Here is a 27,474-nt window from a genome sequence, read left to right as displayed (position 1 = left end):
GCCAAATATACTAAAATATACACTAATTATGTATGATACTCACACTTGTGTCATTCAACTTTAGAGTTAGGGCCTCCTACTTGTGTCACACACACTAATTATGTATGATACACACACTTGTGTCACTTAGGGTCTCCTAATTAAAAATGCCAAAATAGGAACAAGGATATATATTATTAGAAATGCCCAAAAAAAATCATATTCGTAAAGCAGAAACATAAACGCACTCCTATGAACGTGGAAAATATACCAGATTCGATTGGTCGATTCGAATTGGAATTGTCAAGTCATCCATAACTATTTAGTCAAAACAAGAATTCATTTTGATCGAACCGTCTAGTTTGCTTTGTTTAAATTTCTTAAAAATATGAAAAATTTAATAAATTAACATAAATAATAATAACAATAACAAAATAAGAAAATAATAATAAATTAAAAGAACAAAAAACTAAACTACACTAAAGATGAAAATAGTTTCTTTACTAATGCTTTTAAAAATTAATTGTTTGTTCGCATAAAAATCTTTTTTGTTTGTGATTGATGAATTTGAGTAATTGAGTGTTTGTACACACATTTGCTAATGTCTATTTAATAAAATAATTTCAATTTAGTTCAGAGGCTAAACACAATGGATTTCTTCACCAAACTATAAAAATAAGATTAAACGTTTAAAGATTACGTTGATGTTGACATTTTCTTTTTCATGCTTTCTTTTAATTTTTCGTATTAATCAATTACTATAATAATAAATTTGCAAAATATCACTAATATTTTTTTATTATTATGAGAAATAACACAATTGAGAATTTGTAAATTTGTTAATTCACACGAGAAATTACTTTTTTGAAAGCTCTTACTTTTTTGGTTTTGGAAGAGTTTTTGCCCAAAGGACAAAAACAAAGCCGTTTGAATTAAAACATATTCTACATTTACGAAAAAATTAATCTAAATTATCTTTTAGAAACAAAAAATAACCAATAATAACGTAAAGTTATTACCATATGACCAGAAGGTCACAAGTTCGAGTTGTGGAAACAGCCTCTTGCAGAAATGCAACATAAGGCTTCGTATAATAGACCCTTGTGGTCCGCCCCTTCCCCAGACCTCGCACATAGCGGAAGTTTAGTGTACCGAGCTACCATTATTTTTCACTAACAACATGTTTGGATGGTTGTTATGTATCACTTTATAACGTACTGTATTGTATTGTATTGTTTTGATGTATACAATGTTTGGATCGATTGTATTATTTGTGGTCGTTTCACGATATCATGCACCAACAATATGAAGAATAAACTTGTAATATTATAAAGAAAAAGTAAAATACGAGATAGAATTATTTTATAAACAGGTAGGGTAATGGATAAAATGGAATTATTTAATAATAAGGAAGGACACGATAAGAGGAAAAAATAAAGTAGTGATGCGACCACACCAAATCGATCGTTCCATAAAGTGACATTTTTCGCTACGTAACGACGGAAGTAACAATCAAACAAACGTTATATTTAGAGTAACAATAAGATAAAATAATGGTTGAACGAACAGTCGAGCACATTAATTTGAAAAAAAAAATTATGTCAATAAATATGGAATGGATACTAATTTATCTTATAATGAAAATATTTAAAATGAAAATATTTAATTTTTCTCCAATAAAGAGAACTATAATTAGCCATTCCAGTTGGAAGTTGGAGTAATAGGTTTTAATTGATATAGGAGTAGTAAATCCCTCATTTATTTATATTGATTCATAAGCCTGGAGCGCTTCTACTTGCCTAATTCCTTACTCTGAGTCGGGTTGCAGCAGATAAAAAGCCACTCTTCCTATGCCCTCCACCTTCCTATTTCTCTATCGCAGCCCTTAAATTATAAGAAGCCCTCGCTTTCCACTTCCAATCTAACCATCTTTCACTATCTCAGAAATGGGGGCTTCGCTTCCTCCCAAGGAGGCCAACCTCTTCAAACTCATCGTTGTAAGTAATTAATTCTATCTTTTACTTCAATCTATGCTTTATAGTGAATTGTTTCTAATCGAGTTTTATTTGTCGCATCAAGTTCTATTCACACGTAATCTTTGTCCATTTTAAACCCTAGATTTTATGCCAGTTACTTTATTGACTTTTCAAGATGATTGAAACATTCGAATTTGGATGTCTGATTTGAATTTTGAATGTTACTTCAATCCTCACTTAGCTCTGCCAATTTGAACTAATACTGGTGACTATTCATTCGGTCAAAATACTTCTTTGGATGGAGTGACATATTATTGTTGTTGTTTTCCATATCAAGCATCTGTTTTGAGTGAGTTTAAAATGGCGCCGACTGAATAATCTTAAAATTGAGATTATTTCCATGAAAAAGGTATTTTAATAATGCTAATGCTTTGTATTCCTCTGCCATTGACACAAGTCATCATCCTTGTACTCGTGTTGAGTTAGTTGGTTAGAATTTTCTTCTTTCCTATCTGGTCATGTGATGTAGAGAAGATTATGATTGCAGGCTGACATGCATAGACTTCATTTTGAATGCCATTATTTGTAATGTTTGAGGCAATTGCCGATGCCAATGATAAGCTTCAGTTTAGGCTTTTGAATCATTCAAGTTTATTTTGGTCGTAAAGTAGCAGGAGTCACTTGTAGGACTTCACTATCAAGTCATAAGAAAATAGCTTTTTTTGATAAAATAATAAAATTTAACTTTGTTATCTGACTAATATTAACATAGCTTAGTTAACCACATAAGACAGCTAAGTTAATTTATTGGGAATCTATGTCCTCATTTTGACTACCTTTGACTTTGACTTGAAAAGATGATCTGACACTACTTTTATTCTGTTCTGGTCATTGTTATGATTGTTGAAAATATGGCTAATTTGATACCCTATTTCTCAATTCCTGCAGAAATCATACGAGACCAAGCAGTATAAAAAAGGACTGAAAGCTGCTGACACAATTCTCAAGAAATTTCCTGATCATGGAGGTAAGTCCAATTCTATTGCGGCATATCTAGAATGAAAGTTTTAAAAAAGGTGACGATTCTGTTGGACATAAACATCTGTTTGTTCATTTTAAAATTCTTTTGTACATCTATATGCGGTGGTGACTTTCAACTTTAAAGCCATTTCTACCATGGTAGAGTGTCAGCTTGAAATAGTTAACTAACTTCACCTGTTTAAAGCATCTAGCTTGTTCTCTCTGCGGTAGATGCCGGAAGGCAGTAGGACATAAATAGCCATCTGAGAAGCAACAAGTTCGTTTGATATCAAGGCTAGAAGTCCTAAACCTGAGGGCATATTTCTAGTTGGTGCTATGTACTCTCCTTTTTGTTGCTTAATGATATGAAGATGGAGAAACAAACACATATGCCGATTTATTTACGAGTCTTTAGGCCCAGTCAGGTTTGGTTCAGTAGCAGTGATGGATGAAGTTGGTCTTTCGGGGACATCCATAAATTGGCACTGATAGATGCAGAAGTCAGCTGTTGGCGAAATGGGGGTTGAGAACTTTGTAATCGGTAAAGGGATGAAGGATGGCTACTTATGAGAGTCAAAGGCTGTAGGCATCTGGGCTCTTATCCTTTAATTTTTTTGGATTTGCCGTTCAAACTGCTATCATTCAATAAGTTCTAGTGCAAGTCGTGAAACCATGTGTGTGCAGGGTGAGAGATAGAGGAGTAGAGCTTGAGCAATATATATAGGGGTTATTTTGTTGAAAGGGTAGTTAAAGCTAGCAGTTGATAATTGATCGATTTTCCAAACATATATAATTATGTGTACAGAAAGTGCGTTCTTGTGGTACCAGTACCAGTTCCAAAAATTCCAAACTGGACTACTATATCCTGATCATACTTGGAGAAAGGAAATGGTGGCCACATGCAATGATCAGTCGAAATCATTAGCTTACCACTTTACCAGTTCAAAATGAAATGACTTACTAAAAGGTATAAAGCATAGAAAATTTTGTGAACTGTGGACATACACACTTATCTTATTGTTTCTACCAGATTTAAACAATTACCGTTGGGGATTTCTCGTGCAAAATGCTCCTTTCCCACACTTCAAGAAACTACTACTAAATGCCCAGCAATAACACACTTGAGACACCCACTTCCTCCACTGCGATACCCTCACCCATAACCATGCCGCCTCTGCCACCACCACCGTATTGATTACCTCCACCATCGCCATATCAACCATCACAACCACTATAACAACCACCTCCAAGTACCTATCAAAGAAAAAAAAAATCAACCACCTCCAAGTGCCGTATTCACTGCCCTAACCACCATCACCAACTCTGTATCTACCTCCTTCACCGCCGTATCCCCACCAATGTATCTTCCACCTCTACTGCCGTATCCCCCGTCACTGCAACTATCGCCACTGCCACTGTTGTTGGAGCTGCCTTAGACAGGTCCACCACCAGCTGTGACGTTGATAGCCTTGGTATGTGGCCGTTGTCTGTGGATCAACTTCGAACTAGATGGCTTCAACTTCAACTAAGCTATGAAAGCCCTCAGATCTGATTACATATCTTTGCCACTGTCATTAGGAGTAATGAATCTGGAACTTTGGCACTGAACCACCTCACAGAACCTTTGAACCTAATTCCCTGTTCGCTCTCCAACGTCATTGTTGTCTCCCATAAAACCCTAAAGACCCTAACAAAACCATAATCTATTTTCATCTCCTGATATTATCACCAGTGTGGCTTTTGACGATGTGGTAGCTGATGTACTGTTTATCGATAAGACACCCATATTCTTGATGACTATCATTTTCTCTGTGGCTTTCTAAATGCTGATGCTATTGTTTTACTTTATGCTGTGGTTACCAGAAACATTGGCAATGAAAGGATTAACATTGAATTGTATGGACAGAAAGTCAGAAGCATACGAACTTGTCCGGCTTGGATTGAAGGTGTAGTTTTTGCCTTTTTTTTTCTTTCCTGTTTTTTTTTTTGAATTTTCAGAACAAAAACTCCTAGTCCTTTAAGTTGGATTCTAGTTTGTGATGTTTTGGAATTAATTGCCCTTCTATCTTTGCAGAATGACCTTAAGAGCCACGTTTGCTGGCATGTTTATGGTCTACTATACCGGTCTGATAGAGAGTACCGAGAAGCAATTAAGTGCTATCGAAATGCCCTCAGGATTGATCCTGACAATATTGAGATATTGCGAGACCTATCCCTTCTTCAGGTGAGACTCTTCTTAATAACTGATCTGGTTTCAGTTTTTGTTCTTTTTTCTTTCTTTCTGAACATTTGTGCACTTCAATTTATCTTTCTTTCCCCCTTGAGCTCGTCAAACCTAAAGCCTCATGAACGTGTTTGCTAGTGCTTAATATTATGTGTTTAAGTTCTTCCCCCTTGTGTCCCTTAAGGAGGTAAAGCTGCTCCGCAAGTAGTATAGTAAGCAGATTTTATAGGAAGTTTTTGTATTAGAAAAGGGTGAACTAGGAGTTCGTCATATACAGTTATAATTATTGCCATTATTTTTTCCATTGGTACTTAGTTTTATTTTCAAGCTCACACATACTTTGGAAGCATATTTGTTGTGATTTTCCTTGTGACAAATATATTTCTCATTACGTATTTTATGCCTTCTTTCATTGATCCAAGTGCTGTTTCTGGAGTCTTACACAGTGATGGTGTTCCATTCCTTCTGTTGTTGGTCCAACTGCAATTTGACATGTGCTTATGCTCATATCTATTATCTCTATAGCATTTCAGCAATTCCTTTGTGTGCTCTTCTTAAAACTGTACTGTATTTGATGTGGCATATCTGTCATCTTCATCAATTGGGTTCTTAAGACACTGCTTATTACATAGAGCTGCTGATTTTTCAGAAACTTGTAAATGTGAAAGTCTGGCCCATACGGACTGCATATTTTGTTTTATTATGTGCTTCTGTGAATTGCTCTGGTTACTTGATCTCATCTTTGTCTGTCTAATTTAGTCAGCGGAATGGCTTCTTTACTAATCATCGGCCTTTAAAAGTTTAGTTATTAGATTTATAACTAAGAGCTTATCCAGTACCAACTCTAGAATAATATATTCTGTCATGCCGACTACCTTTTCCGTTCATTGTTAAGTTCACCTATCCTGCTCTGTCCAATTTATGCGTTGATTCTTTTGCAGGCACAAATGCGTGACTTGGAAGGTTTTGTTGAAACAAGACAGCAATTGCTCACTCTAAAACCAAATCATCGTATGAATTGGATCGGCTTTGCCGTTGCTCATCATTTAAACTCAAAGTACGCTTTGCTTCTAGTTTGGAAGAAATAGTTACTGATATATTAGAATTTAGACGTGTGTTTCCTTCCTGTTGACTTTCTTTTGATGCCCTTTGAGGACTGCTGCATTATATGTTGTTCATTTTGATGTTCAACATATGTGAGGGATAATATCAACACCTAAATATTGTTTGAATGGAAATTGGGAGTTGATCTTTTCTGCTAATCAGTACCAAGGAGGTAGCAAAAGCCTGCAAAATGTGGATTTGACTCTTATCACACGAGGGAGTCCAAGTCCAATAAAACTTCTTTTAATAATTACAATGTCCCTCCTTATAAAAAAAAATAAAATAATTACAATGTTCCTCCTACAGCAAAAATATACATTTTGAAGACATTTGACTTTACAATAATGAAATTCTTTTTTCCAATCTACAAATCAGGAAATTGGCAGTTGCTTGGAGTCCTCTTACTTATTTTTTTCTTTTAATTTCAGTTTCTCTTGTTAGATTCCAGTAATAGCACCTCTTTTGAATTTATGTGTGGACAACATTTAGGTTGCTTAAGTGGTTAATTTGTTATTTAAGTCATATTCATCATTTAGCTAATTTGCTTCAATAGAATAAATAAGACGACTTTTAAGATACTTGAAGCATGAAGATACCAGAAATGTTTTATCACTTGGTATGCTGTACTGTTTGAGTCTTTCTTATCACTTTGGCATGGACTGCTATGCTGTTGAAAAGCAATGAAATAGACCAGAAAGGAAAAGAAATAAAAGTCGTCATAACATTTGAAGTCTGATATAGCTACTGGGTGAATATATTGCATCATCAAAACTTCTATTATCTAGTGTTTAAGAGGAAGTTAATCGTTTTCTTTCTTGTAATCTTTAGTAAGTTTCTTTTGCCTGAAAATACTTGGTTGTTTAGGCAGTTTCATGCATGGTGGTAATAGTATCTTCTTGTTGCTGCTATACCATTTATTTCACAAATATTTCGGCCCTTGAGATTCAATATCATTCAGTTCTATACTTCTATTATCTAATCTGTGCATGTTGAGGTAGTTCCATTTGTTATTTGTTAGTGGATCAAAAGCTGTTGATATCCTCGAGGCATACGAAGGGACTCTTGATGATGACTATCCCCCAGAGAATGAACGTTGTGAACATGGGGAGATGCTCCTGTACAAGGTAACAATCGCTGCTAGGAATAGGGTTTTACTTTTGTTTAAGATTTTTCCTAATCTGGGCACTGTGTTTGGCTGCAGTAAAGACTCTTGTGCAAAATACAGATCTGCTTTAGTTTGGTACTATTAAGGTTTTGCACTTTTAGGCTTGAAACTTACCATAGCCTGATTTATTTAGAATTTGCTGTTTCAGAAATTAAATGGAGTAGAATGAGAATAGTTTTTCAAGCTGGAAATTTTTCAGGGATGTACTGTCAATAAAATGAGTCAGATGGTGTAGGTTTTCTACCTTTCATATACATTGGGGTTGATTTAGCTCCATATGCAGAAAGGAGTCTATCCGTGAAGTATATCCCATAGTTGCACTTTGGACACATCCGTTGTAATGTTTCTGATTATTACTGTTTGGGATAACCTGAAAGTGCTGCCTAGGATAGCTATAGAATCGTGGTATAGTCATGCAAAATACTTAACCTGCTATATATCTGGGAAGAACATTTTGGATGATCATGAGTCATGTAAAAACATTTTGGTTCTTTAATCACTGATTTTGTTTAGCTAGTAATTTAATGTAGATGAGTGTTTTCTTTCATTTGGGGGGGGGGGGGTGTTACTGTTTGGGATAACCTGATGCTCGCATTGTTGAGTATGAAGCTTTTAGATATTAGTTGCCTGTGAAGATGATGTTGTTTTATTCCTGTAACTTCAGTGTCATGTGTGCGTATGAACTGTTTCAGATCTCTTTATTAGAGGAATGTGGCTTTCCTGAGAGGGCTCTTGAAGAATTACACAAGAAGGAGTCAAAGATGGTGAGTACATAAAATTTAGTCCCATGAAATTGTTTTCAAATTGGCAATGGGTATTGACTATATATTTTGCCGCCTTAGGTTGACAAATTGGCCTTTAAGGAGCAAGAAGTTTCAATTCTCTTGAAGCTTGGCCGCTTCGAGGAAGGTGAAAGATTGTTCAGAGTGCTTCTCACCATGAATCCTGACAATTATAGGTACATAATTATCTAATTTGTTTGTTGAACTTTGCTGTGATGTAGCATTTATCTAATAAAATCACTGTCATCAGGTGAAACTATACCTAAATCATTTCTATTTGTGCAAATCTTTCCTTTCAAAATCACGTGTTGGGTTCAAGATTTGTATTTGGTGCGGTTCTCCTGAGTCATTCTTTTCAATAATTATGCCAAGTACAAAATGGGATTTTCCAATTCATATTTCTGCTGTTTAGTAAACTGTATTGGAACATCAGGAAGAAACTGATTTGTGATACTCGGAAGATGTAGTGTTTTGTCTTTATTTGCATCCATTCAGTTTTTTTTTTTGGTTTCTTTTGTCCTTTCTGTTTTGGAGGTCTTCTCTGTTGTTCTCTTTCCTTTCAGCAGAAATCAGGTTTAAAAAAAAACACATGCAACTACTGAGAAGATCTAACAAGCTTCTTAATTAGTTGGTTTTCGTAGCGTCTGGTTTGTGTTTGCGAAGTGTACAAATTAAGCAAAAATACCTAAAATAATTGTTCACCTCATGATTCAACGTCCAGGTTAACCCCTTTTCTTTGATTAGGTAAATAACTTCATTAAAGATAGGGAGAATTCCTGTATGCAAGTCACATACCAAAAAAGTAGAGAACCTACAAAAACAAAATGATCCTCCCCAGGAGACACCCAAACTTCTATACAAATTTGCACCTCATGGGTGCACCAAAAGGAAACAAGGGATAAAAGCCTATTCCCCAACTGTACAAAGTCTTTCTCTATCCCAAAAAACTCTCCTATTTCTGTCTCCATACTACCCGTGAACGTGCTAGTGGAGCAACCTTTAAGGGTTTTGGCAAGGGCCAGGAACATCTGTAAGGTTGGGTAAGGGTATTTCCTGGTATCTAAGGTCTAAAATGAAACATCATACCTCGTATGTGTTGGGTACAAGGTAATCAAGAGAAAGGGGAGGTGAGTCTGAGACTTCCTTTGTTGCCTGTTTGGTTTGTATAACTCTGTTAAGTCAATGAAAGGAATCAATATTAAGTTGGATCGAGTTATGAAATCGTTCTTTTAATTTTACATTGGTTCTTCTCATTTCCCTCTTTTCGAACACTCAGACTCGGGTATGTTGGACTGGTTTCTTATAATTGCAGGCATGCATTTGTACTTCTCATGTTGCTGCACTTTTTATTTTCTTGAATAACACGACATTTTTCTTGTGTTTACTCTAATCTGATGAATTAACTGTCCCCGCCATATGTTCTGTGTAACTTTCAGATACTATGAAGGTTTACAAAGATGTTTGGGACTGTGTTCTGAAAATGGGCAATATACCGCTGATGAGATTGATAGATTAGAAACTTTGTACAGAGCACTTGCCCAGCAGTATAATAGATCATCTGCCGTAAAGGTAATTGGCTTTATCCTGCTTAATGATCTCTGCTGATGCTAGCCTTTATGGCACATTTTTGATGTTTTTTCAACATGACTGATGACACCTTTTTTAATGTTAAACAGCAAACTTTTGTTGATATTCTACTGTTGCACAGGCTCAGTATTTTGTTTTATGTCCTAAGCATTGCGTTTCAGTTGCACAGGCTCAGTATTTTGTTTTATGTCCTAAGCATTGCGTTTCACTGAATATGTTCAGCAAGTGTAGGATATAACATTTTGGCTGTAGCATATAGTTTATGTCACATGCAATGAAAGAACTAAGGACAAGACAGTGTTCTTGGTGAAGGATTTCCAACTTGGTCTTCTTTGGAGATTTTAGTTGCACGTTTGTTACATTGCTCCTCACTTTCTAATGTTATATTCCTTGTAATAGGGGCACTTATGTATTTTAAGTGGAGAAGGGTAGAGGAGTGGGCCCATTATGGCATTATTTACCGTCTAATCATGCGCCTCTAGCCCTCGAGGATTTCTCGGTTATCAAAAAATAATATAACTAGAAAATGAAGCTCTTGTGTAGTACTAGCCAAAATATTCTCTTTGTTTGCTTGTGGACAAGTCATGATCTTATTTTTCTGATGTAGGAAAAGTGATGATCTTATTAAACATCATTTTTCAGTTTGCATAATTAACTTCTCTGTCTATTTGTTTCTTTTTCTTATTCCTTTGTTTCCTTTTTCTATGTTCTTATGCAGAGAATTCCACTTGATTTTCTCCGAGATGACAAGTTTCGGGAAGCTGCAGAAAATTATATTCGACCTCTTCTGACAAAAGTATTTAGACTTCATCCTGTTGGGTTTCCTTGGTCTTAGAGCTGAGCTAATATTTCTTTTGCTGATGCATATGTAGGGAGTTCCTTCTTTGTTTTCTGACCTTCATCCTCTATATGATCATCCTGGCAAGGTTAGTGCAGATGCTCCTTGATTGCTTTGACGTAAAAGAGAATTGCATGGTTAATGTAATCCTGCTTATTTTTTTGATTAATGTTTGCTTCTCTTAAATCTCTTACAGGCTGATATTCTAGGGGAATTGGTTTTGAAGCTTGAGCAGTCACTTAAGAGTACTGGTGGATACCCTGGGAGGTATAAAAATGCCCCTTTTTTTGATCTATGTTGCACTATGGCTTGTTTCTTAATTACATGGAAGGAATAACTAAATTGCTGTTGTGACCCTGTTAACTGCTTCTTAGTCATTTTCATCTCAGCAAGAAGCCTGACTAGTCTGTGTGCTTACCATCTGGTACTATCTCAACCCTTCTTAAGATCACCTCGAGGGCTTGACAGTCTCTGATGAGTATTCTGGGTCAAGATTAGACCCGTTTTGAAGAAGTTCCTGTGATAGCTAATTCAGCGTTATGCAAATTTGGCAGGACAAAAAGATATTCAAATACAATTTTGAAATTACGGTGTTTCTTGATAAGTATTACCAATTTCCAGTTCTTTTTTGGAAACTATTTTAGCAGAAGTTATTTTCCTGTGTCTTGGGGGTAAGCGTTGTATATGTATGTTATATTGAGCGTGTCGAAAGAAGAAACACGATTTTAATGAGTTAGTGACATATGGTCATGCGATGTACAGTCTCCACAGTTGTCGGAACATCACATGATATAGTTGCGCATCTAGCACTCAGAAAAAAAGTTAGAGAAATGTATTTTTTTTTTAAATTTTTTTTGGTGAACTACATCACTCTCATTGAACTCTACATACTTATCACATCGAAATTCTATATTTTGCTTCTCAATCCTCAAAAACATACTATATCTTTGATGCACAAACAATTGTGTATTTTGATTTTGTTAATAATCCAGGAACTAGTGTGGTGTATAGGTTGTATACTATGTTAAAATATTTTATTCCTCTTTTTCTCAAACTTTGTTTTGGGGTAAGGGAGGCCTTGGGGGGGGGGGGGGGTCCTGTTATGGATTGAAGTTACTGTTCAACCCTCTTTGTTTTCACTTATTATCTTACCTATACATATTTTGAATTTCTTTATTTTTGAAAATGTTACACAGTTTAAAAAGGGTAGCTGAAACGTTCCTGAAAAGTTTCAATTTTTAGTTAATCAAAAAACTTATCATGAAACTTGAACTCATGGGAATTCTTATACATGCTCTTTTCTGAGGGATAATTCTTATATATCCTCTTGAAGATGTATTGCTTGTGTTAGACGTCAACTACCATATTTAAGGTGAATATCCTGAATTGCTATATTTCATATAAAGAAATCCTCATCAGTATTACTCAATTACTGCCCTATGTTCTCGCCGGATAATGTACTTCTGTTAGTCAATACAACTTTACGGAGGAAGTTTGAGCCTTGAGGACTGAGCCTTTGCCCTTTTGTTATTTGATCAGATGATTTGTTCTCCATTCTTATTCTTCAATCTACATAAAGGGCAGCCTGGTGCACTAAAGAGCCGCTATACGCATGGTCCCGGGAAGGGTTGGACCACATTGGATATTTTAATTTACATGGATAGGAAAAAATTTGCTAGTCCATAATACTTTTAGCTTCGAAAACTTTGCAAATGCATTGCCTTTTCTTGTGGAATCTGATAATTCCTCCTGCTGATGCTCTGTTGTTATAGTCATTGCCATTCAGGAATCTCGAAGGCACTATTGACTGCTATTATCTATCAACTGTATATAAAAAACCATGTAACTTGGAGTAATAGTAATTGAGTAATCTCAAAAGCCATGTCAATTAGCCAGGCTGCAGTTGAGAATTCAACTAAAACCAAATCAATTGGGACACAATTTGCCTTTGTTAACTTGTAAACGTAATTTGTATTCGTGTGTTCAATGCCTATCTTGATTCCTTTTGGTCTCTGTGGGCTTTGCTATGTTTATTTAGGGTTATATAGTTATAGATGTAACTTTATGCTTTAAATGCAGTGTGGAAAAGGAACCCCCTTCAACACTTATGTGGACTTTATTTTATTTGGCTCAGGTTTGCTCAGTGTGCTCCGTATTAGTCAAACCTTTCTTTCTTTCCTTTTCACCTTCCCAATTGCTGAATAACTATGCTCCTGCAGCACTATGATAGATGCGGCAAGTATGACATTGCTCTTACTAAAATTGACGAGGCAATTGAGCACACTCCAACTGTAATAGATTTATACTCTGTCAAGGTATATTGGCTTATTATCTTTTTATTTTTGTTACTTTTGTGTCCTTTTGACTTTACTGTCCACATTTGTATCTTGATGTTACTTTCCTTACATGAAGATGAGCTTCCATATTTCAGATATCATCAAACATAAATGTTTAACCAATATTATGCTCTAAAAGTGTTGTGAAGTAATACTGAAATCAGTCTTTTCCCTTGTTGAACTGTTGCTTAGTTTGGTGCAAAAGAAAAACAAGTAACGGATTGGAATTGTTGAATTAAATTCTTTTGGTCTACGTCAAGTAAATAGTAGTTTTCTGGAGGATTTTTGCTTTGTTCAAGATTCTAAAATGAAAGGGGGCTATCCAGTCTCTTTCCCTTTGTTTTTTTTACAATGGAACCAAATGATCCTTTAAATTTTGCACCCTAGGGTGTGGTGTCCTTGAGCCGGGGTTCACCCCAGCGGGGACAAAAAAAAACGCCCTCGGCTAAATGTGTATTTTACTTAGAGCCGACAAGGAGTTCCGTTAATAATTGGCCTTTTTGATCCTTTTGGAACAACTCAATGAACTTAGTAGATTGTTTTAGGAGGCCCTAATGACTATAGATCGAATTTATCCAATTTTTACAGTGCGATGGTTGGATGTTCACGGCCTAGCTATACGTACCGTCTTTTTTTGGGGGTGATTTTTTCTCTTGTATCCAAGACTTGGTGGTGGAGTTACCTAATAAGTGTGCTGTTAGGAGATAACAGATATCCAGTGGAGTAGCCGAGGTGCGTGCAAGTTGGCCCGAACATCACCATTATCCAAAAAAAGAAGAAGAAAAAGACGATTTGTGTTACACTTGTATTACCACCGGTACTTGGCCGGTCTCCATTTCAGTTTTCTTAGAGATTGCATGTTAGTGTAAGGATAAGTGTGAGATTTAAAAACCTCTAGTTTTAGAGAACACCTAAAGGCAAATTATTTTAATACATGAATATGGGTGATGATAGAGTGGAAAGGAAATCTAGGATTTGTACCGTGACCTCAACTAGTTTGGAATTGAGGCATAGTTGACCGATTGATATTTAAGACTGGTGACATTTACGCACTATCCAATAACACTAGACCTGTTACTAAATGTAGGAAAGGAAAAGGAACATGAATGGTAGTTATCCATTTCTAATGTAGCTGATAGAGTTTTATATTTACATCTGAGAAATCAACTATGAGTTTTGGCTTTTAAGATGATTGCTGGATTTCTGAATTGCTGTTTATTTGTTGCTCTTTCTGATGTTATCTGCTTGAAGTTGGATCTGTAGGATCATTTGGAAAATGAAGGAGCTCCACTACTTCATATAAGTATTGCAAGGCTTTACTTCTTCTAGTAAACTTTCTTCATTTTGTCAAAGCTCTAAGTTTGCTACAAAGTAACCTCTCTCCTTTATCAATAATTCTCCTTTGTGTTTCACCCAAGTATGGGCTTTGGCTGTATTTCAAAATTTCCCTTTCAGTGTTAGTATTGGCACCAAACTCATTGAAAATCTGTTAATGATTTCGAACTCACTTTCATCTTCCCTTTTTGGTTGCCCCAAAATTAGGCCTTTGTTTACCATCTATATTAAAGATATTATTCACACATGATAAATTGTGTGGCTTGGTTTATCTCGTCTTTTTGGTGATTATCATTTTCTTGCATGTTTTGTGATTCTCCGTTGTCTTTTGTAATTAGCATTCTTTATTAAAAGAAAAGCCAAAAATTTACCTTGCAAGGTTCACATTGGTGAGAGGCCTATTAATACTATGGCAAGTTTTTTGACATTGAAAACTTTGAATGAACTAGTTACTTGACTAGTAATGGAGAAGTGTACTTTCTTCTTTCCTCTGAAATTCTTTAATCATGTTCCAGGATTTTGGTACCTGGTGTAACCTAAGATTTGTTTAATAAATCATTGCTTGTGCCTCATGTATCTACACTTGAATAACCTTTCTTGTTTTCTGTTCAACACAGAGCCGCGTACTAAAGCATGCTGGTGACTTGACAGCAGCTGCTGCACTTGCTGATGAAGCTAGGTGTATGGATCTTGCAGATCGATATGTTAATAGCGAATGTGTTAAGCGTATGCTTCAGGCAGATCAGGTGAAGATCTTTGTTATGTTATCTCTTTAGTTAACTGTATTTTCTCTGGGAGTTCTCAATTCTTGTGAATTACCTTGGCTTCTAATTTCTCTTCCAACTCCTTCGTGCTGGACTGAAGGTCACATTGGCTGAAAAGACTGCTGTACTATTCACCAAAGATGGGGATCAACACAATAACCTTTACGACATGCAGTGCATGTGGTAGGTCTCTTCTTGGATCCCGATCATGATTTGAAGTTCTGTGTGTGAGCATCTTACTATTCTTGTTTAATATGAAAGGTATGAACTAGCATCAGGGGAAAGCTATTTTCGCCAAGGTGAGCTGGGAAGGGCCTTAAAGAAATTTCTGGCGGTCGAGAAGCATTATGCGGATATCACAGAGGACCAATTTGATTTCCACTCTTACTGCCTAAGGAAAATGACTCTGCGGACCTACGTGGAAATGCTGAAGTTTCAAGATCGGCTTCACTCACATGCTTATTTTCGCAAAGCAGCTTGTGGTGCTATCAGGTAGGCTATTGACTTGCTCAACCTTTAAGTTCTTGGTTGCCATCAACTATGTGGTGCTATTTTGCATTATAAGTGACGTTTTCTGTTGAAGTAGAATGGTAGAAGATTGGAATAGTCTTGCTTATAGTGTCCTAGCTTTCCCATTTGTTTACCTGCAAGCATACTGAGAATTGCTGCTGCTGAAGCTTTTTATGTCTTGTTATGCTTTGTTTTGCCTGTACATCAGATGCTATCTGAAGCTGTATGATTCTCCTTTGAAGTCAGCATCTGAAGAGGATGATGAGATGTCTAAGTTGCCTCCCTCTCAGAAAAAGAAATTAAAACAAAAACTGAGGAAAGCAGAAGCACGAGCTAAGAAAGTACTCGAATTTGTTTGCTCTTGCTCTTTGGAAATTTTAATGTAGTGTAGGTGCCTTAATCTTTTGAATGATTTTAGGAAGCAGATGTTAAAAATGAGGAATCCAATGCAGCTAATGTTACTAAATCAGGGAAGCGCCATGTGAAGCCTGTAGATCCTGACCCACATGGTGAAAAATTGATTCAGGTATTGCCTTTTCTGCCGTCTGTCACATCTTTTAGGTATGAATTGTCTTCCAGTCTTTGCACAATATCTTGGTATGACTTTAGAGCAGTCAGGAGAAACTATTCCATAATCTTTTTGTGGATTTAATTAAGCTGGATTATGTTGTTGCACTTCAGATTTGAATTTGGATGGAATTTGAAGTTTGACATTTTGAGTGATCAACATCTGTTACTTGTGATGTCATATCAAACATTTAGCATGCTAAAAAAATGCAAATGTCCAGTAAAATGGAGAAGAACAAAGTTTTATAATTTCAGCCACTCAATATTTTCTGATTTTGACAGAGTATTATCTTGTCCCTAAACCTTTCAGATTGAAGATCCTCTGGCAGAAGCTTCAAAGTACCTCAAACTTCTCCTAAAGCACTCGTCAGATTGCTTGGAGACACATTTGCTGTCCTTTGAAGTAAACATGAGAAAGCAGAAGATCTTGCTAGCGTTGCAGGTAGTTTCCTTTATAATTTGACTGGAGGTTGGAAAAATTCTCCTTTCCTTGGCCCAAGATTTTGTCAATTTTCTATTTTTTTAATTTTTATCTTTCTCAAAATAAAGAAATTTATATAAGTTTTATATTGCTATATCTTTGTAACATAGTAGTGACCGTGCATTTAGTTAACAGCTTGAGATTACTATGCTTCCTTGTCTTCCCCCCTGGATTAGTTATCCATTGCTAGTTGTATCTGGATTAAGGAATTCTCATCTTCCTTTTCTGCTGTAGCGCACACAGAAAAGAAAATGAGAGAATGTCACCATAAATAGTTGGGTCATGTTCAATGTAGATCCTTAAATGCTCCGCCATTGAGTATGTTAAAAAGGATGAGGTAGACCTCTCATCATATGTAGTTTTCTCAAAGACTTACATAGAACATAATGAAAGCATGGAATCAATTAATCTTTATAGCCGATACCGAGAATTAAGGTTTAGTTATTATTGGTACTTTTGCACCATGTCCGGGATTGATAGGGGCCCTTTTAGTTTTGGTTAGAGATTGTATGCCGGTGTCAGGATGAGTGTGAGGTTTAATAGTATTCCTAGTTTCACGAATTTTAGTGTTAGAATGGAACGGGTACCTAGACGTCACGTAATGGTTATTGAGGAATCGTTTGCCTGACCCTCATCTAGTTTGAGTTTAGGACATACTCATAATACTAGTTGTTTTGTGAATACTGATAAACAATCTCTTTGATCTTTGCTCTTTTCCAGGCTATAAAGTATTTAATGCGGTTGGATGCAGATGATCCAAAATCACATCTGTGCTTGGTATGCTTTTTTTGGTATCAAAATTTTTAATAATATGATTGTTTTATCGTATTCATGCTTTATTTCTCAAAGTATTCATATTTGCTTCTTTCTCATATGGACTATGATCTCTTGCAGATAAAGTTCTTCCATAAAATTGACTCCTTGCCTACTCCAGTGACTGACACTGAAAAGCTCATCTGGGGTGTCTTGGAAGCAGAGCGACCTACCTTTAGGTTATCTTGGATGACTTCCCTTTCTCTATGTATCTTATGTTTAAATGTTATAAATGTTGATATTCTACATGTTGGATCTTGTTATTAGACTAAGTTTTCTTATGTTTCTAATTGATCTTTTCAGTCAGTTGCACGGGAAGTCTCTAATTGACGCAAACAACACTTTTCTTGAAAAACATAGAGGTCAGTCTCTGGCAGGAATATACTTTATTACTTTATACACATATTTTACATCATTAGTATTTTCTCATTCTTGCTGAACATATGATTTCTCATTGCGCGTTATTTGCAGAATCGTTGATGCATAGGGCTGCTGTGGCTGAGTTGCTATATGTTCTGGAACCAAACAAGAAGGCTGAGGCTGTCAAATTGATTTTAGACTCGGCTAATGATCTGGTTCCTATGTATGTTTCTGCTTTCATCACATTTAATTTGTATTATCATCACATAGCTAATAATATTTCTTTATATATGCGTGTTAGCAAACATCAACTCTATTTTAACTTTTTCTCCAAATTAGAGATGGGGCACAAGGAAATGTCAGTTCGTGGAAACTGAATGACTGCATTACAGTTCACAAACTCCTCGAGACAACTCTGGCTGACCGTGATGCAGCATCCAGTAAGTTCTTTACTATTGCCATCCTTCTCTAATTTTTCGTACTGTACATCTTGTTACTTTTGTCAGAGGTGAGGACAGTAATCCTTAGATTGGGTTTTATGACCAGCAACTCCCTTGTGGTTTGAAAAGTTTCACTGTCCTTTTGAAATTATTCCAAGTTAAAATGGGGTTATATGAGACCCCTATGGATCTATGTCCACAATGGATGATGCATCATGATGCTTATACATGTTGAAGAAGTTTCTGCCTGTCATACAGTGCATATGCCAGAAATTTCTGCTTTAAAATACAGCCAGATTACAGAAGGTTTCCTTTTCTTGATAAAGCAGATTACAGAATGTTTCTTTTTCGTTCTGTTAACCTGTCATGATTTTCCCGTAGTTTTCTTAGGGGTCGTTTGGTTGGAAAGAAGTTATTCCGGGATTAATTATCCGGGATTAGTTATTCCACCTTTTCATGGGGATAAAAGAACACTACAATACCCGGATAACTCTTCTTAAATTTAGCCCGGGATTAATTATTCCTTATCCCTCATACCAAACGAGCCCTTAGAGGTAAAAGAGTATACATATTCCTTAAACCTATGAGAAGATGGGGCATGCATATGCTACGTGCATGTCCACCTATATTAATGAAAAAGAAGTCTTGACAAAATCACTAAACCTTTTTCCACTGCACTGTTTATTCTCGGCATATAATCGTGAATATTCCTTGATTTCTGTGATTACTTGTCTTTGCTTTCGTTTCGACCTTCTGATTACAATACTCAGTTTTAGTTTTGTATCTTTGTATTTTTGCTTTGGTTTTCTAATTGGTGTGCTTGCTGCTGCCCTTCCTTTTTATCTTTCCAAAGCCGAGGGTCTTTTGGAAACAACCTCTCTGCCTTCTTGAAGGTATGGGTAAGGTCTGAGTACATACTACCCTCCCCAGACCTCACTTGTGCGATTTCACTGGGTCTGTTGTTGTTGTTCTTGTTGTTGTATATAATCGTGAATATATGATTGACTTCAGAATGGCCGAGTGTATCTTCTTCAGACCACTATTAACTTGTAGTTCTATCAATTTTCTCCCCGTCCAAAAAAGTATGACGTATTCTTTACTTGTGCGGAGTTATAAAGTTTGATGTGTGAATAGTTTAAAAAAAATTGAGTTAGGAGTAGAAGCGTTTAAAGTTTGAAAATAAATGCATCAGTCAATGATGTCATCTCAGTGTATAATATATATGGTCTATCTTTAAATTTTGGATGGAGGAAAGTCGCCATATAAGGTAAGAGTTAAAGTGCTCAGGGAGACTGGACAATTTGTACACCAGTGGATAGATTTTGTTACCATCCACTTGAGACTCCTATTGGTAAGGCCCACGTAGATAAATAGTAGTGGCATGAGCCATAGAAACCATCTTGATCGTTTCTGCTCTTCTTAGCTCAAGTGGATATGTCTACATCCAAACAGTCTTTTATTTTAGGCCAATACACTAATCAATATTAACCTTAACTTAATCTTCATTGGAGTTGAACGAGACCATCTTGCTTGGTACACTTATTTAATAGCTTGTTTATTTGAAAAATATGCATCTCTGTGTTTCAGTGAATTAGTGTTTGGGGGTGCGCTCCCACCCAAACCCCCCTTTAATCTCTGATGAAATTTTGGGTAATGGTATTATAAGCATCAAAGTAACAAATGATATAGATCCTCCGTGTCCATCAGGAGTGACACCTAGAGGAAATGGCTTTGTGGTATAGGCAAAGCTTCTTTAAGTCTTTCCATGGCCTGTTGTTGAGGTAAAGTTAAGTGCATGCATTTGTTTTGACTCTGGTTTTGGTATATCGCTGTTGTAGTCTGTTCTTTTTTCATGTATTCCTTTTCTGTTGATTTGGGTGGTTGCTGGGTATACTAATTTTCTGTTGATACCTTTTTGTCAAATACATCAGTAACAGTCAATTTTACATGATATTTGGTGATTCTCTGGGTGCTGATGTTTTTGAGGCATTGTTGTAGGATGGAAAGTTCGTTGCGCCGAGTACTTCTCGTACTCGATTTACTTTGGAGGTATTCAAAGCTCAGCTGCTACAAGTTCAGCTAACAATCAGATACAAAAATCCGCTGCAAATGGAGCTGTGGGCTTAAATGCTGATGGAGATTCTTCTCTTTCATCAAATGGGAGATTAGAGAAACTAAACGCGCTTAAGGATCTACACATCTGATTATACACATTGACCTGAAGTAATCTCTCTTGAAGAGTGCTGGAGAAGCTAACGGGAGTTGTATCGAGCTTCTAGAGTATACACTGACATCAATAGGATGGTTCGATAGGAAAATTTTCAGGTCTACAGAGGATGTTCTTGTTGCTTGTAAGACTGGTTCTCTACCCCTGATTTTGACATGAAGATGGTAGTAGCACTCTCGTCTTGCCAGGGGTCGGGTCAAATACCAGGAAAGTGTTTGTGGCTTGGCGCAAAGCATTTTCAATGAAATGTGAGCTCTCAGAAGTCTTATGGATCCTGCATTCAATCAGCATAGAAAGAAGATGACTTCAAAGGGCGTGTTGTATTTTTCCATTTAGTTCTCCAATTTTTATTTGTACAAATGCTTCTATGTGAAATAAATTTTGCAATAGTATTATTATTCAGAGAAAATGATAAATTTATGCGGCTGCAGTGCTGTTTTTCTTTTAGTGGATGTAGAACTAACTGGTTGGAGGGGTATGTTTGTCATTGCGAGGAGCTAACGGGGCATAAATGTTTTTCTCCTGAAAACTTTCTCGAGTGGCTTGACTAATGTGAAAGAGAGGGGCTTAACTAAAGTTTAGAACGTTGGTCTCGAGGTGGATCCTTTGTGTGATATTTTTCTTCTGTATTTTTCTTTTAGAAAGCTTCATGGCAAATAACTATCTGCACATCATCCTATGCGGGCTGCGTAAATTTTCATTACTATAAGAGTCCCACATTTCTTTCATCAAGATTGCTAAAGCAATAGTTAAGTGAATGTTTAATTAAGCCTAAATTGCAGATATCTAAGCGTGCTTGTGAAAAGAAACGGGTTGGTTGACTGCATATATCTTAAGAGATTGACTAATATACTACTCTTATGGTAATGTGAAAAAAGATTTATATTATCAGATTACTTAAAAAGTTAGTTGAAGCAAGCATGCTTTGGATGGTAACTTATAGTATATGGTAAAAGTCACTTTTACCGGTAGATAATAGTGTTATTTTTCTTATACTTCTCTTTTGGTCAATTACGATCATTCTTGTTTTCCTTTTGCACATTTTCTTTATTCTAATTTCCCCCACTTTAATAGTTCATATGTCTGATCCGTAGGGATTTAAGACCTTTATTACAGATCCGTCGTTAAACTTTGTAGACAAATTTCTGAATATTTCTGATATAAACAAATTTATCAATATTTCTAGAACATCATATTTTATCTTTTTCGATATCTCAAGTTTTAAGTACTAAAGACCGCATTAATGACAAATTACTTTGAAACCTGCCTCATACAATTGTTGGAAAAAAAGTACTGGCAATTAATAGCATTTGAACACGTGTAACAAAGAGGATCCTTTCTGCCCTTTTGCAGAGCTCAGTCCTTTACCCAAACTTAGTAGCCTGCAGTCTGCTGTTTTGTGTGAGTGAAAGAAGTAGCGTGCGTCTGCTGTTTTGTGTGAGTGAAATAGAGAAAAATTTGAACAAAAGAGAGAAAAATTTGAACTTTTGAGTAAAGCAAGAAAAAAAAACCCAGAGAAAAATGGGTAAGAGAGGAAGACGAAGAAGAGATGATGCTGGGAGTGAAAGTGTGAAAATGATGAAACTAGAATCCAGACTAAACGCTGCTTCATCTCTTCAAGCTGCACTATCAGTATCACCACCTCCGGTTAAACTCTTCAGCTCTACATTTTTTTGTGTTCATATCCTCCTTTTCTGGTTCAGAGAAAACAAAGGGTTTCTGTGGTAAGGTTGTATTGCATGTCACGTTAACTAAAATGTCTATTAGCAAAAATAAAAATAAAAAAATAAATCTAAAATGTGTTAAGAGAAGTGTTGAAGAGGTCAAGTAGTTTTAGGATGTATGCTCTGTTTTAGAGGTAGAGGGTTTATTCATCTCAATCATATTGCTAAAATTGCAAATGACTCCTTTTAGAAAAGATTCTGAACTGAAGTTCAAAAGGATTTTGGTGATTTAAAGCAAAAAATAGCTGTGGTTTTGTCTTGAAAATTCTGTCCTTTTACCAAGCTCAATGGTGTGCAGTGCTGTTTTGTGTGAGCGATAGATTTGTGCTTCCTCTGTTAATCCAAAAAGAGAGTGATAGCAAGATTTATCTGAAAAACTATCATCTTTGCTTGGGACCCTTTTGAGGCGATCTTGTAGAATTTAAACACATGCACATAGCCAACGCAACGGAAATTAAACAAGGAACGTACCTTCAGCCATGGTTGTTCAAGTGACGTGGGGAATTCCTTGGAAGAACCTTGAGAGAAAACCTAAGGAGTCTTCTAGCCTGTGCCTGTCGTGAGATGCCAGACTAATGGAGTCACAAACCTATTGACTATGCCACTCGTCAACTTCACAGTCAAACATATTCCTTCTGAAATTATTGTAGCAGATAGAGAAATATAGTTCAGTGTCTGACATGCCAAAGTGGGAGTATATAACTTTGGGTGTGACTCTGCAGAATGAGGCTGTCATGAGTATTTATCTTTAATCTTTATATTTCTCAACATTTTTTCCGCGGTCCTTTCTGATAAAGTTATGGCTTAAATAGTATACTTCATTTAATAACGAATTCAGTCTAAACTTGGTTTGTTATTCTACAGGCGTCGTATTCTTCCAGTGCTACTTGTGACTTTCCTGCTCACCCTATCACTGGAATCTCTCATGCAACAAATGAGAAGGTTGATGATTCCGTGCATGCAGAACTTAATCATCATTCTATTCTATCAAACCATGGTATTTGGATGTGGAGAATCAGCAACCGGGGCAACACACTGAAACAGCTTCTTTCCCTGAAGTTGTAGCTGAGAACAATGCAACACAAAGTAAGGCTGATATGGTGTTAAATGCTAATGCCACCGAACCAGAATCCGGAAGCAGCCAGAGTGGTGCGCATCCAACAAAAACCATGAGCCTTAACCTTACAAGGATGGCTGCACTTATGAATGACTATTCTTCTGATGCTGATGAGGTTGGATCTCAACCTGCTCATCTGTCCGTCGTGGTTAACGGTTACAGAGTTAAGGAGGAAGCAGCACCTGTTCTCCAGAAAATCTTCCTCAAGTACGGAGACATTGCAAAGAATAGCTCTTTCTCTTCAGTGAATATTTCTTCATCGCTCCTGGAGTTAGTTTGCGACATCTATAAGAAATTGGAGGAAACAGATAATTTCCGAAGCATAAACCCCAAGGAGCTCCAATCCATGCTTGATGAAGTTAGAGATCTCGAGTCTGCCAACCTAGATGTAGGGTGGCTCAGTCAAAGGTTGAACGATATCTCTCAGGCCAAGCAACTTGTCAAGGACAGTCGCAAATTGAAGGAGGCAAAAACGAGGAACCCCGCGGGGATGGAGACAAGCAAGAAAGAGCTGGAGGAAATGAAGAGTGGGCCGCTTGTGTTGCAACATGCCATGTTTTGCAAGAAAGAATCCGCAAAAAAGAGGATGAGTTTGGCATTGCGCGTTGTGAAAATGAAAGGATCATGCAGCAGTTTGAAGATTCGAAGGCCAAGGTGAATGATTTCCTCAAACAGTCCTTGGTCCATGACCTTCTTTGAGCAGCCTGGTGTTTGTGATGTCTTTTTTTGTCTTGGATAGGACCCTATGATTGGTCTTTTTCAGTACTTCTTAATCCCTTTGCTAGTACTAGGAGTTCTATTATCCTATACATACAAATTGTTATTTTTCACCCCAACTGCATATGAGTTGTAGAAGAAAAATGACTAGTTTAATTTGCCATTTAGGTGTGGAATGAGCAGAGATATCAGTACTCTCTTAGTAGCTGCATTGCAATTTAATTAAGGGAACAAAGGATGTTTACTTGAGTTATTTTCTCCTTATCCTTCTTTATTTCCTGCGAGTCCGAAACTTTTTTAATCATTTTTTGGACAAAAAACACTTTTGTTAACGGAAATTTTGCCGTTAAAGTAATTCGCAGTATAGTACTGCGTTTTACTTAATTTTTTTTTGTAATTCGCAGTACTATACTGCGTTTTACTAAGATGCTGAGCTCAGCTATATTTTATTAAAGCTGTTCGCAGTATTATACTGCGTTTTACTTAAAACGCAGTATAATACTGCGAACAGCTTCAATAAAATATAGCCCCTTCTTCTTCCTTGGACCACTGAACCGAAGAAACTCAAAACCTTCGATTCTGCTGGTCCCCCCCACCCCGCGTCACACTTCAAAAACAAACTTCAAAAAAAAAAATTGGGCCCCACCCGTCACCTAAAGAGCAAAGAGTGTAGGTCCCACATACAAGACAAGCTTTGGATTCCTTCTTTCGGGTGCAAAAATTTGATTTCAATCAAATTTAAAAAACTTAAATCGAGGTATTTCAATTTTGTTTATGTCGAAACTCGTATAGTACATGCATATTTGTATTGTTTAATGTGTTTCCATGTTAATTTGTGTTATGTTTGTGTTTAAATTTGTATCTTATTTATACCCGGATTGATTTATTAGCTTTGGTACAAAAAATTATTAAAATTTGATAAATTATTTGTATTGTTAAAAAATTAATATTATTTATTTTGTTTGTTGTTCATATTTGTATTTTATGTTAGTTGTTTTTATATGTAATAGTGACCTTTTAGCGTAGTAAAATAAATAGCCTTTTAGCGTAGTAAAATATAGAGCCTTTTACTGTAGTAAAATATAGAGCCTGTTAGTGTTGTAAAATATAGAGCCTTTTAGCGTAGAGTCTATGTAGTTTAAGTATGCAGTAACTGCAAACTCTATCCAATTACACTTTACAAAATTAATTATTTAATTATAACAATAAACTTACAAAAGTAACAAATTCCTATATGTTGTAAAATTAACTCAAATATCGAGTTTGGAACCCATACATAATTATTCAGTCCAATTGTAAACATAATTAATTATTTAATTTATTAAGCTAGCACACACAATTCTAAAAATGTTAAAATTGACACGCATAATAATTAAGGATAACTCGGTGCTACCGAGCCTCAAAAATCGAGCATGGAACCCATACATAATTATTCAGTCCAATTGTAAACATAATTAATTATTTAATTTATTAAGCTAGCACACACAATTGTAAAAATATTAAAATTGACACGAATAATAATTAAGGATAACTCGGTGCTACCGGGCCTCAAAAAAATGAGCCTGGAACCCATACATAATTATTCAGTCCAATTGTAAACATAATTAATTATTTAATTTATTAAGCTAACAGACACAATTCTAAAAATGTTGAAATTAACACGCATAATAATTAAGGATAACTCGGTGCTACCGAGCCTTAAATATCGAGCCTGGAACCCGTACATAATTATTCAGTCCAATTTTAAACATAATTAATTATTTAATTTATTAAGCTAACACACACAATTAATTTTGTTTAAATTATAGTAGACGACATGGACTTTCCTCCGCCTGCGCATCCCGGACCTGCCGAGGATCAACTACTAGTGTTGCAGGGCGACCATAGGTCCTCATTTGTATGGGAGGGACAGCTATCGATGCAGCCTCTCCGCCCCAGGAGACCTGACGATTTATGGGAGTTCATCGGGGAGCATCCTTTCCATGCCCGCGTAGTTGCGCGCCTACAAGCTACGGGCTTCTATACGATTTTTGAGCTTGGACGGATGCAGCTTGATTGGTCTCTCATCACGGCCTTGGTAGAGCGGTGGCGACCGGAGACGTACACTTTTCACTTGCCCACTGGAGAGGCCACCATCACGCTGGAGGATGATCAGGTTTTGTACGGGCTGCGCGTAGATGGACGGGCCGTAGCACTGCCCCAGTACATTAGGTCTATGACGCGTGCACAATTTTTGGATATGATGATGCATTTTACTGGTTATAGACCTCAGGGTGATGCTGGGGGCAGTCGCGTTGCTTTGTCAGCCATCAGAGATCATATGGCGTTTTTGCACCCAGACATTACCGGCGAGATGGAGGATCTCCATATTGAGAGGTACACGCGGTTGGCGTTGCTCCTACTTTTCGGGTGTGTCTTGTTCCCGAACACTTCGGGGAGTAAAGTGAGTATGCGCTTTCTCCACCATCTTCAGGAGTTGGATGGTTTACCCCAATACAGTTGGGGTGCTGCTGTTCTCGCATACCTGTATAGGAGCATGTGCCGGGCGAGCATGGGCCCAACGGTGGACATATGTGGTTTTCTGCCCCTCCTACAGGTGACAACATTTTCGAATACTCTGTTCATTTCTCCGAATTCTATATGGTCGAAATGACTCATAAATTTTACATCAACCTTTTATCTTAGGTTTGGGCCTGGCAACGGATCATGCCGTTGCAGCCACCTCTATCAGCACTTGCGCCTGGTGAGGCTTATCCGTTTCTCCCTCTATCTTCTAGGTGGATTCTCAGGTGGGAACTACCGAGGGACCGATGCTCATCATAATCTCCCCCTTATCAGGGATGTGCTAGATATGCTGGTGGACGGACAGGTAGATATGTACTTACACTTACTTGTTTAAATTGAGTTGTGTTGCGCATACTCACTTTTTTGTTATTATTTGGCAGTTCATCTGGACGCCATACAGTGACGAGTTGGTAGCTCAGCTGCCCTTTTATTGCTTAGTCGATCGAATGCTTTGGAGCACCTCCGTTCCGATGATCTTCTCTATGGTTGAGTATCATGCCACAGAGCGTGTGCTTCGCCAGTTTCACCATCCCCAGCCTATACCGAGGGATCCTGGATGGGTGGCTATACACTATCAGCGGGATGACCGTGCCAGGCTGGACGATATATATATGGGATGGCTAGAGCAACAGGTCCTTATTTGGGAAGAGCACCGAGCTGACCGTATTCCGCCAGCACCTACATTTACCTAGGAGGCCACTATTCATATGTATGCATCATGGTACCGCCGTCACACCCGACTGATTATCGGGAACCCCATTCATGTACTTGGCGAGCGCTACAGACCATACGCCGGGAGACACGAGGCACTGGTATGTTCTTTGGCTTATTAATATCGTATAA

At 36.9% G+C, this 27,474-nt stretch overlaps 2 protein-coding genes across 2 annotated transcripts; both read left to right on the top strand.

Annotated features, from left to right (window-relative positions):
• The first annotated feature begins 1,715 nt into the window (after positions 1–1,715).
• LOC107801100 (N-terminal acetyltransferase A complex auxiliary subunit NAA15) lies at positions 1,716–20,924 on the top strand. Its single transcript, XM_016624376.2, has 26 exons — positions 1,716–1,976; positions 2,904–2,982; positions 4,839–4,921; positions 5,050–5,199; positions 6,141–6,256; positions 7,322–7,427; positions 8,161–8,232; positions 8,311–8,426; positions 9,687–9,819; positions 10,556–10,633; positions 10,710–10,763; positions 10,872–10,942; positions 12,755–12,809; positions 12,895–12,990; positions 14,964–15,092; positions 15,211–15,293; positions 15,372–15,602; positions 15,829–15,961; positions 16,039–16,146; positions 16,498–16,629; positions 17,389–17,445; positions 17,563–17,660; positions 17,785–17,843; positions 17,953–18,064; positions 18,181–18,281; positions 20,280–20,924. Exons 1-26 carry the CDS (start codon positions 1,926–1,928, stop codon positions 20,483–20,485), a joined length of 2,709 nt encoding a protein of 902 aa, XP_016479862.1. The 5' UTR covers positions 1,716–1,925; the 3' UTR covers positions 20,486–20,924.
• A 1,623-nt stretch (positions 20,925–22,547) lies between these two features.
• On the top strand, positions 22,548–24,165 carry LOC142181534 (MATH domain and coiled-coil domain-containing protein At3g58280-like). The gene has a single exon (XM_075254449.1). It carries the CDS (start codon positions 23,330–23,332, stop codon positions 24,005–24,007), a length of 678 nt encoding a protein of 225 aa, XP_075110550.1. The 5' UTR covers positions 22,548–23,329; the 3' UTR covers positions 24,008–24,165.
• The last annotated feature ends 3,309 nt before the right edge of the window (positions 24,166–27,474 follow it).

Source organism: Nicotiana tabacum, chromosome 6, assembly GCF_000715075.1.
Source record: "Nicotiana tabacum cultivar K326 chromosome 6, ASM71507v2, whole genome shotgun sequence".
In the NCBI taxonomy this organism is placed as follows: Eukaryota; Viridiplantae; Streptophyta; class Magnoliopsida; order Solanales; family Solanaceae; genus Nicotiana; species Nicotiana tabacum.
The sequence above is the reverse complement of the archived record's forward strand: the minus strand, read 5'-3'. Positions and strand labels throughout refer to the sequence as shown.

Coding starts and splice junctions, on each gene's coding strand:
- LOC107801100 (XM_016624376.2), top strand. CDS start 1,926: ATGGGGGCTTCGCTTCCTCCCAAGGAGGCCAACCTCTTCAAACTCATC. Junction 8,427..9,686: donor ATGAATCCTGACAATTATAG/GTACATAATTAT, acceptor TGTAACTTTCAG/ATACTATGAAGGTTTACAAA. Junction 16,630..17,388: donor AGATCTTGCTAGCGTTGCAG/GTAGTTTCCTTT, acceptor GCTCTTTTCCAG/GCTATAAAGTATTTAATGCG.
- LOC142181534 (XM_075254449.1), top strand. CDS start 23,330: ATGGTGTTAAATGCTAATGCCACCGAACCAGAATCCGGAAGCAGCCAG.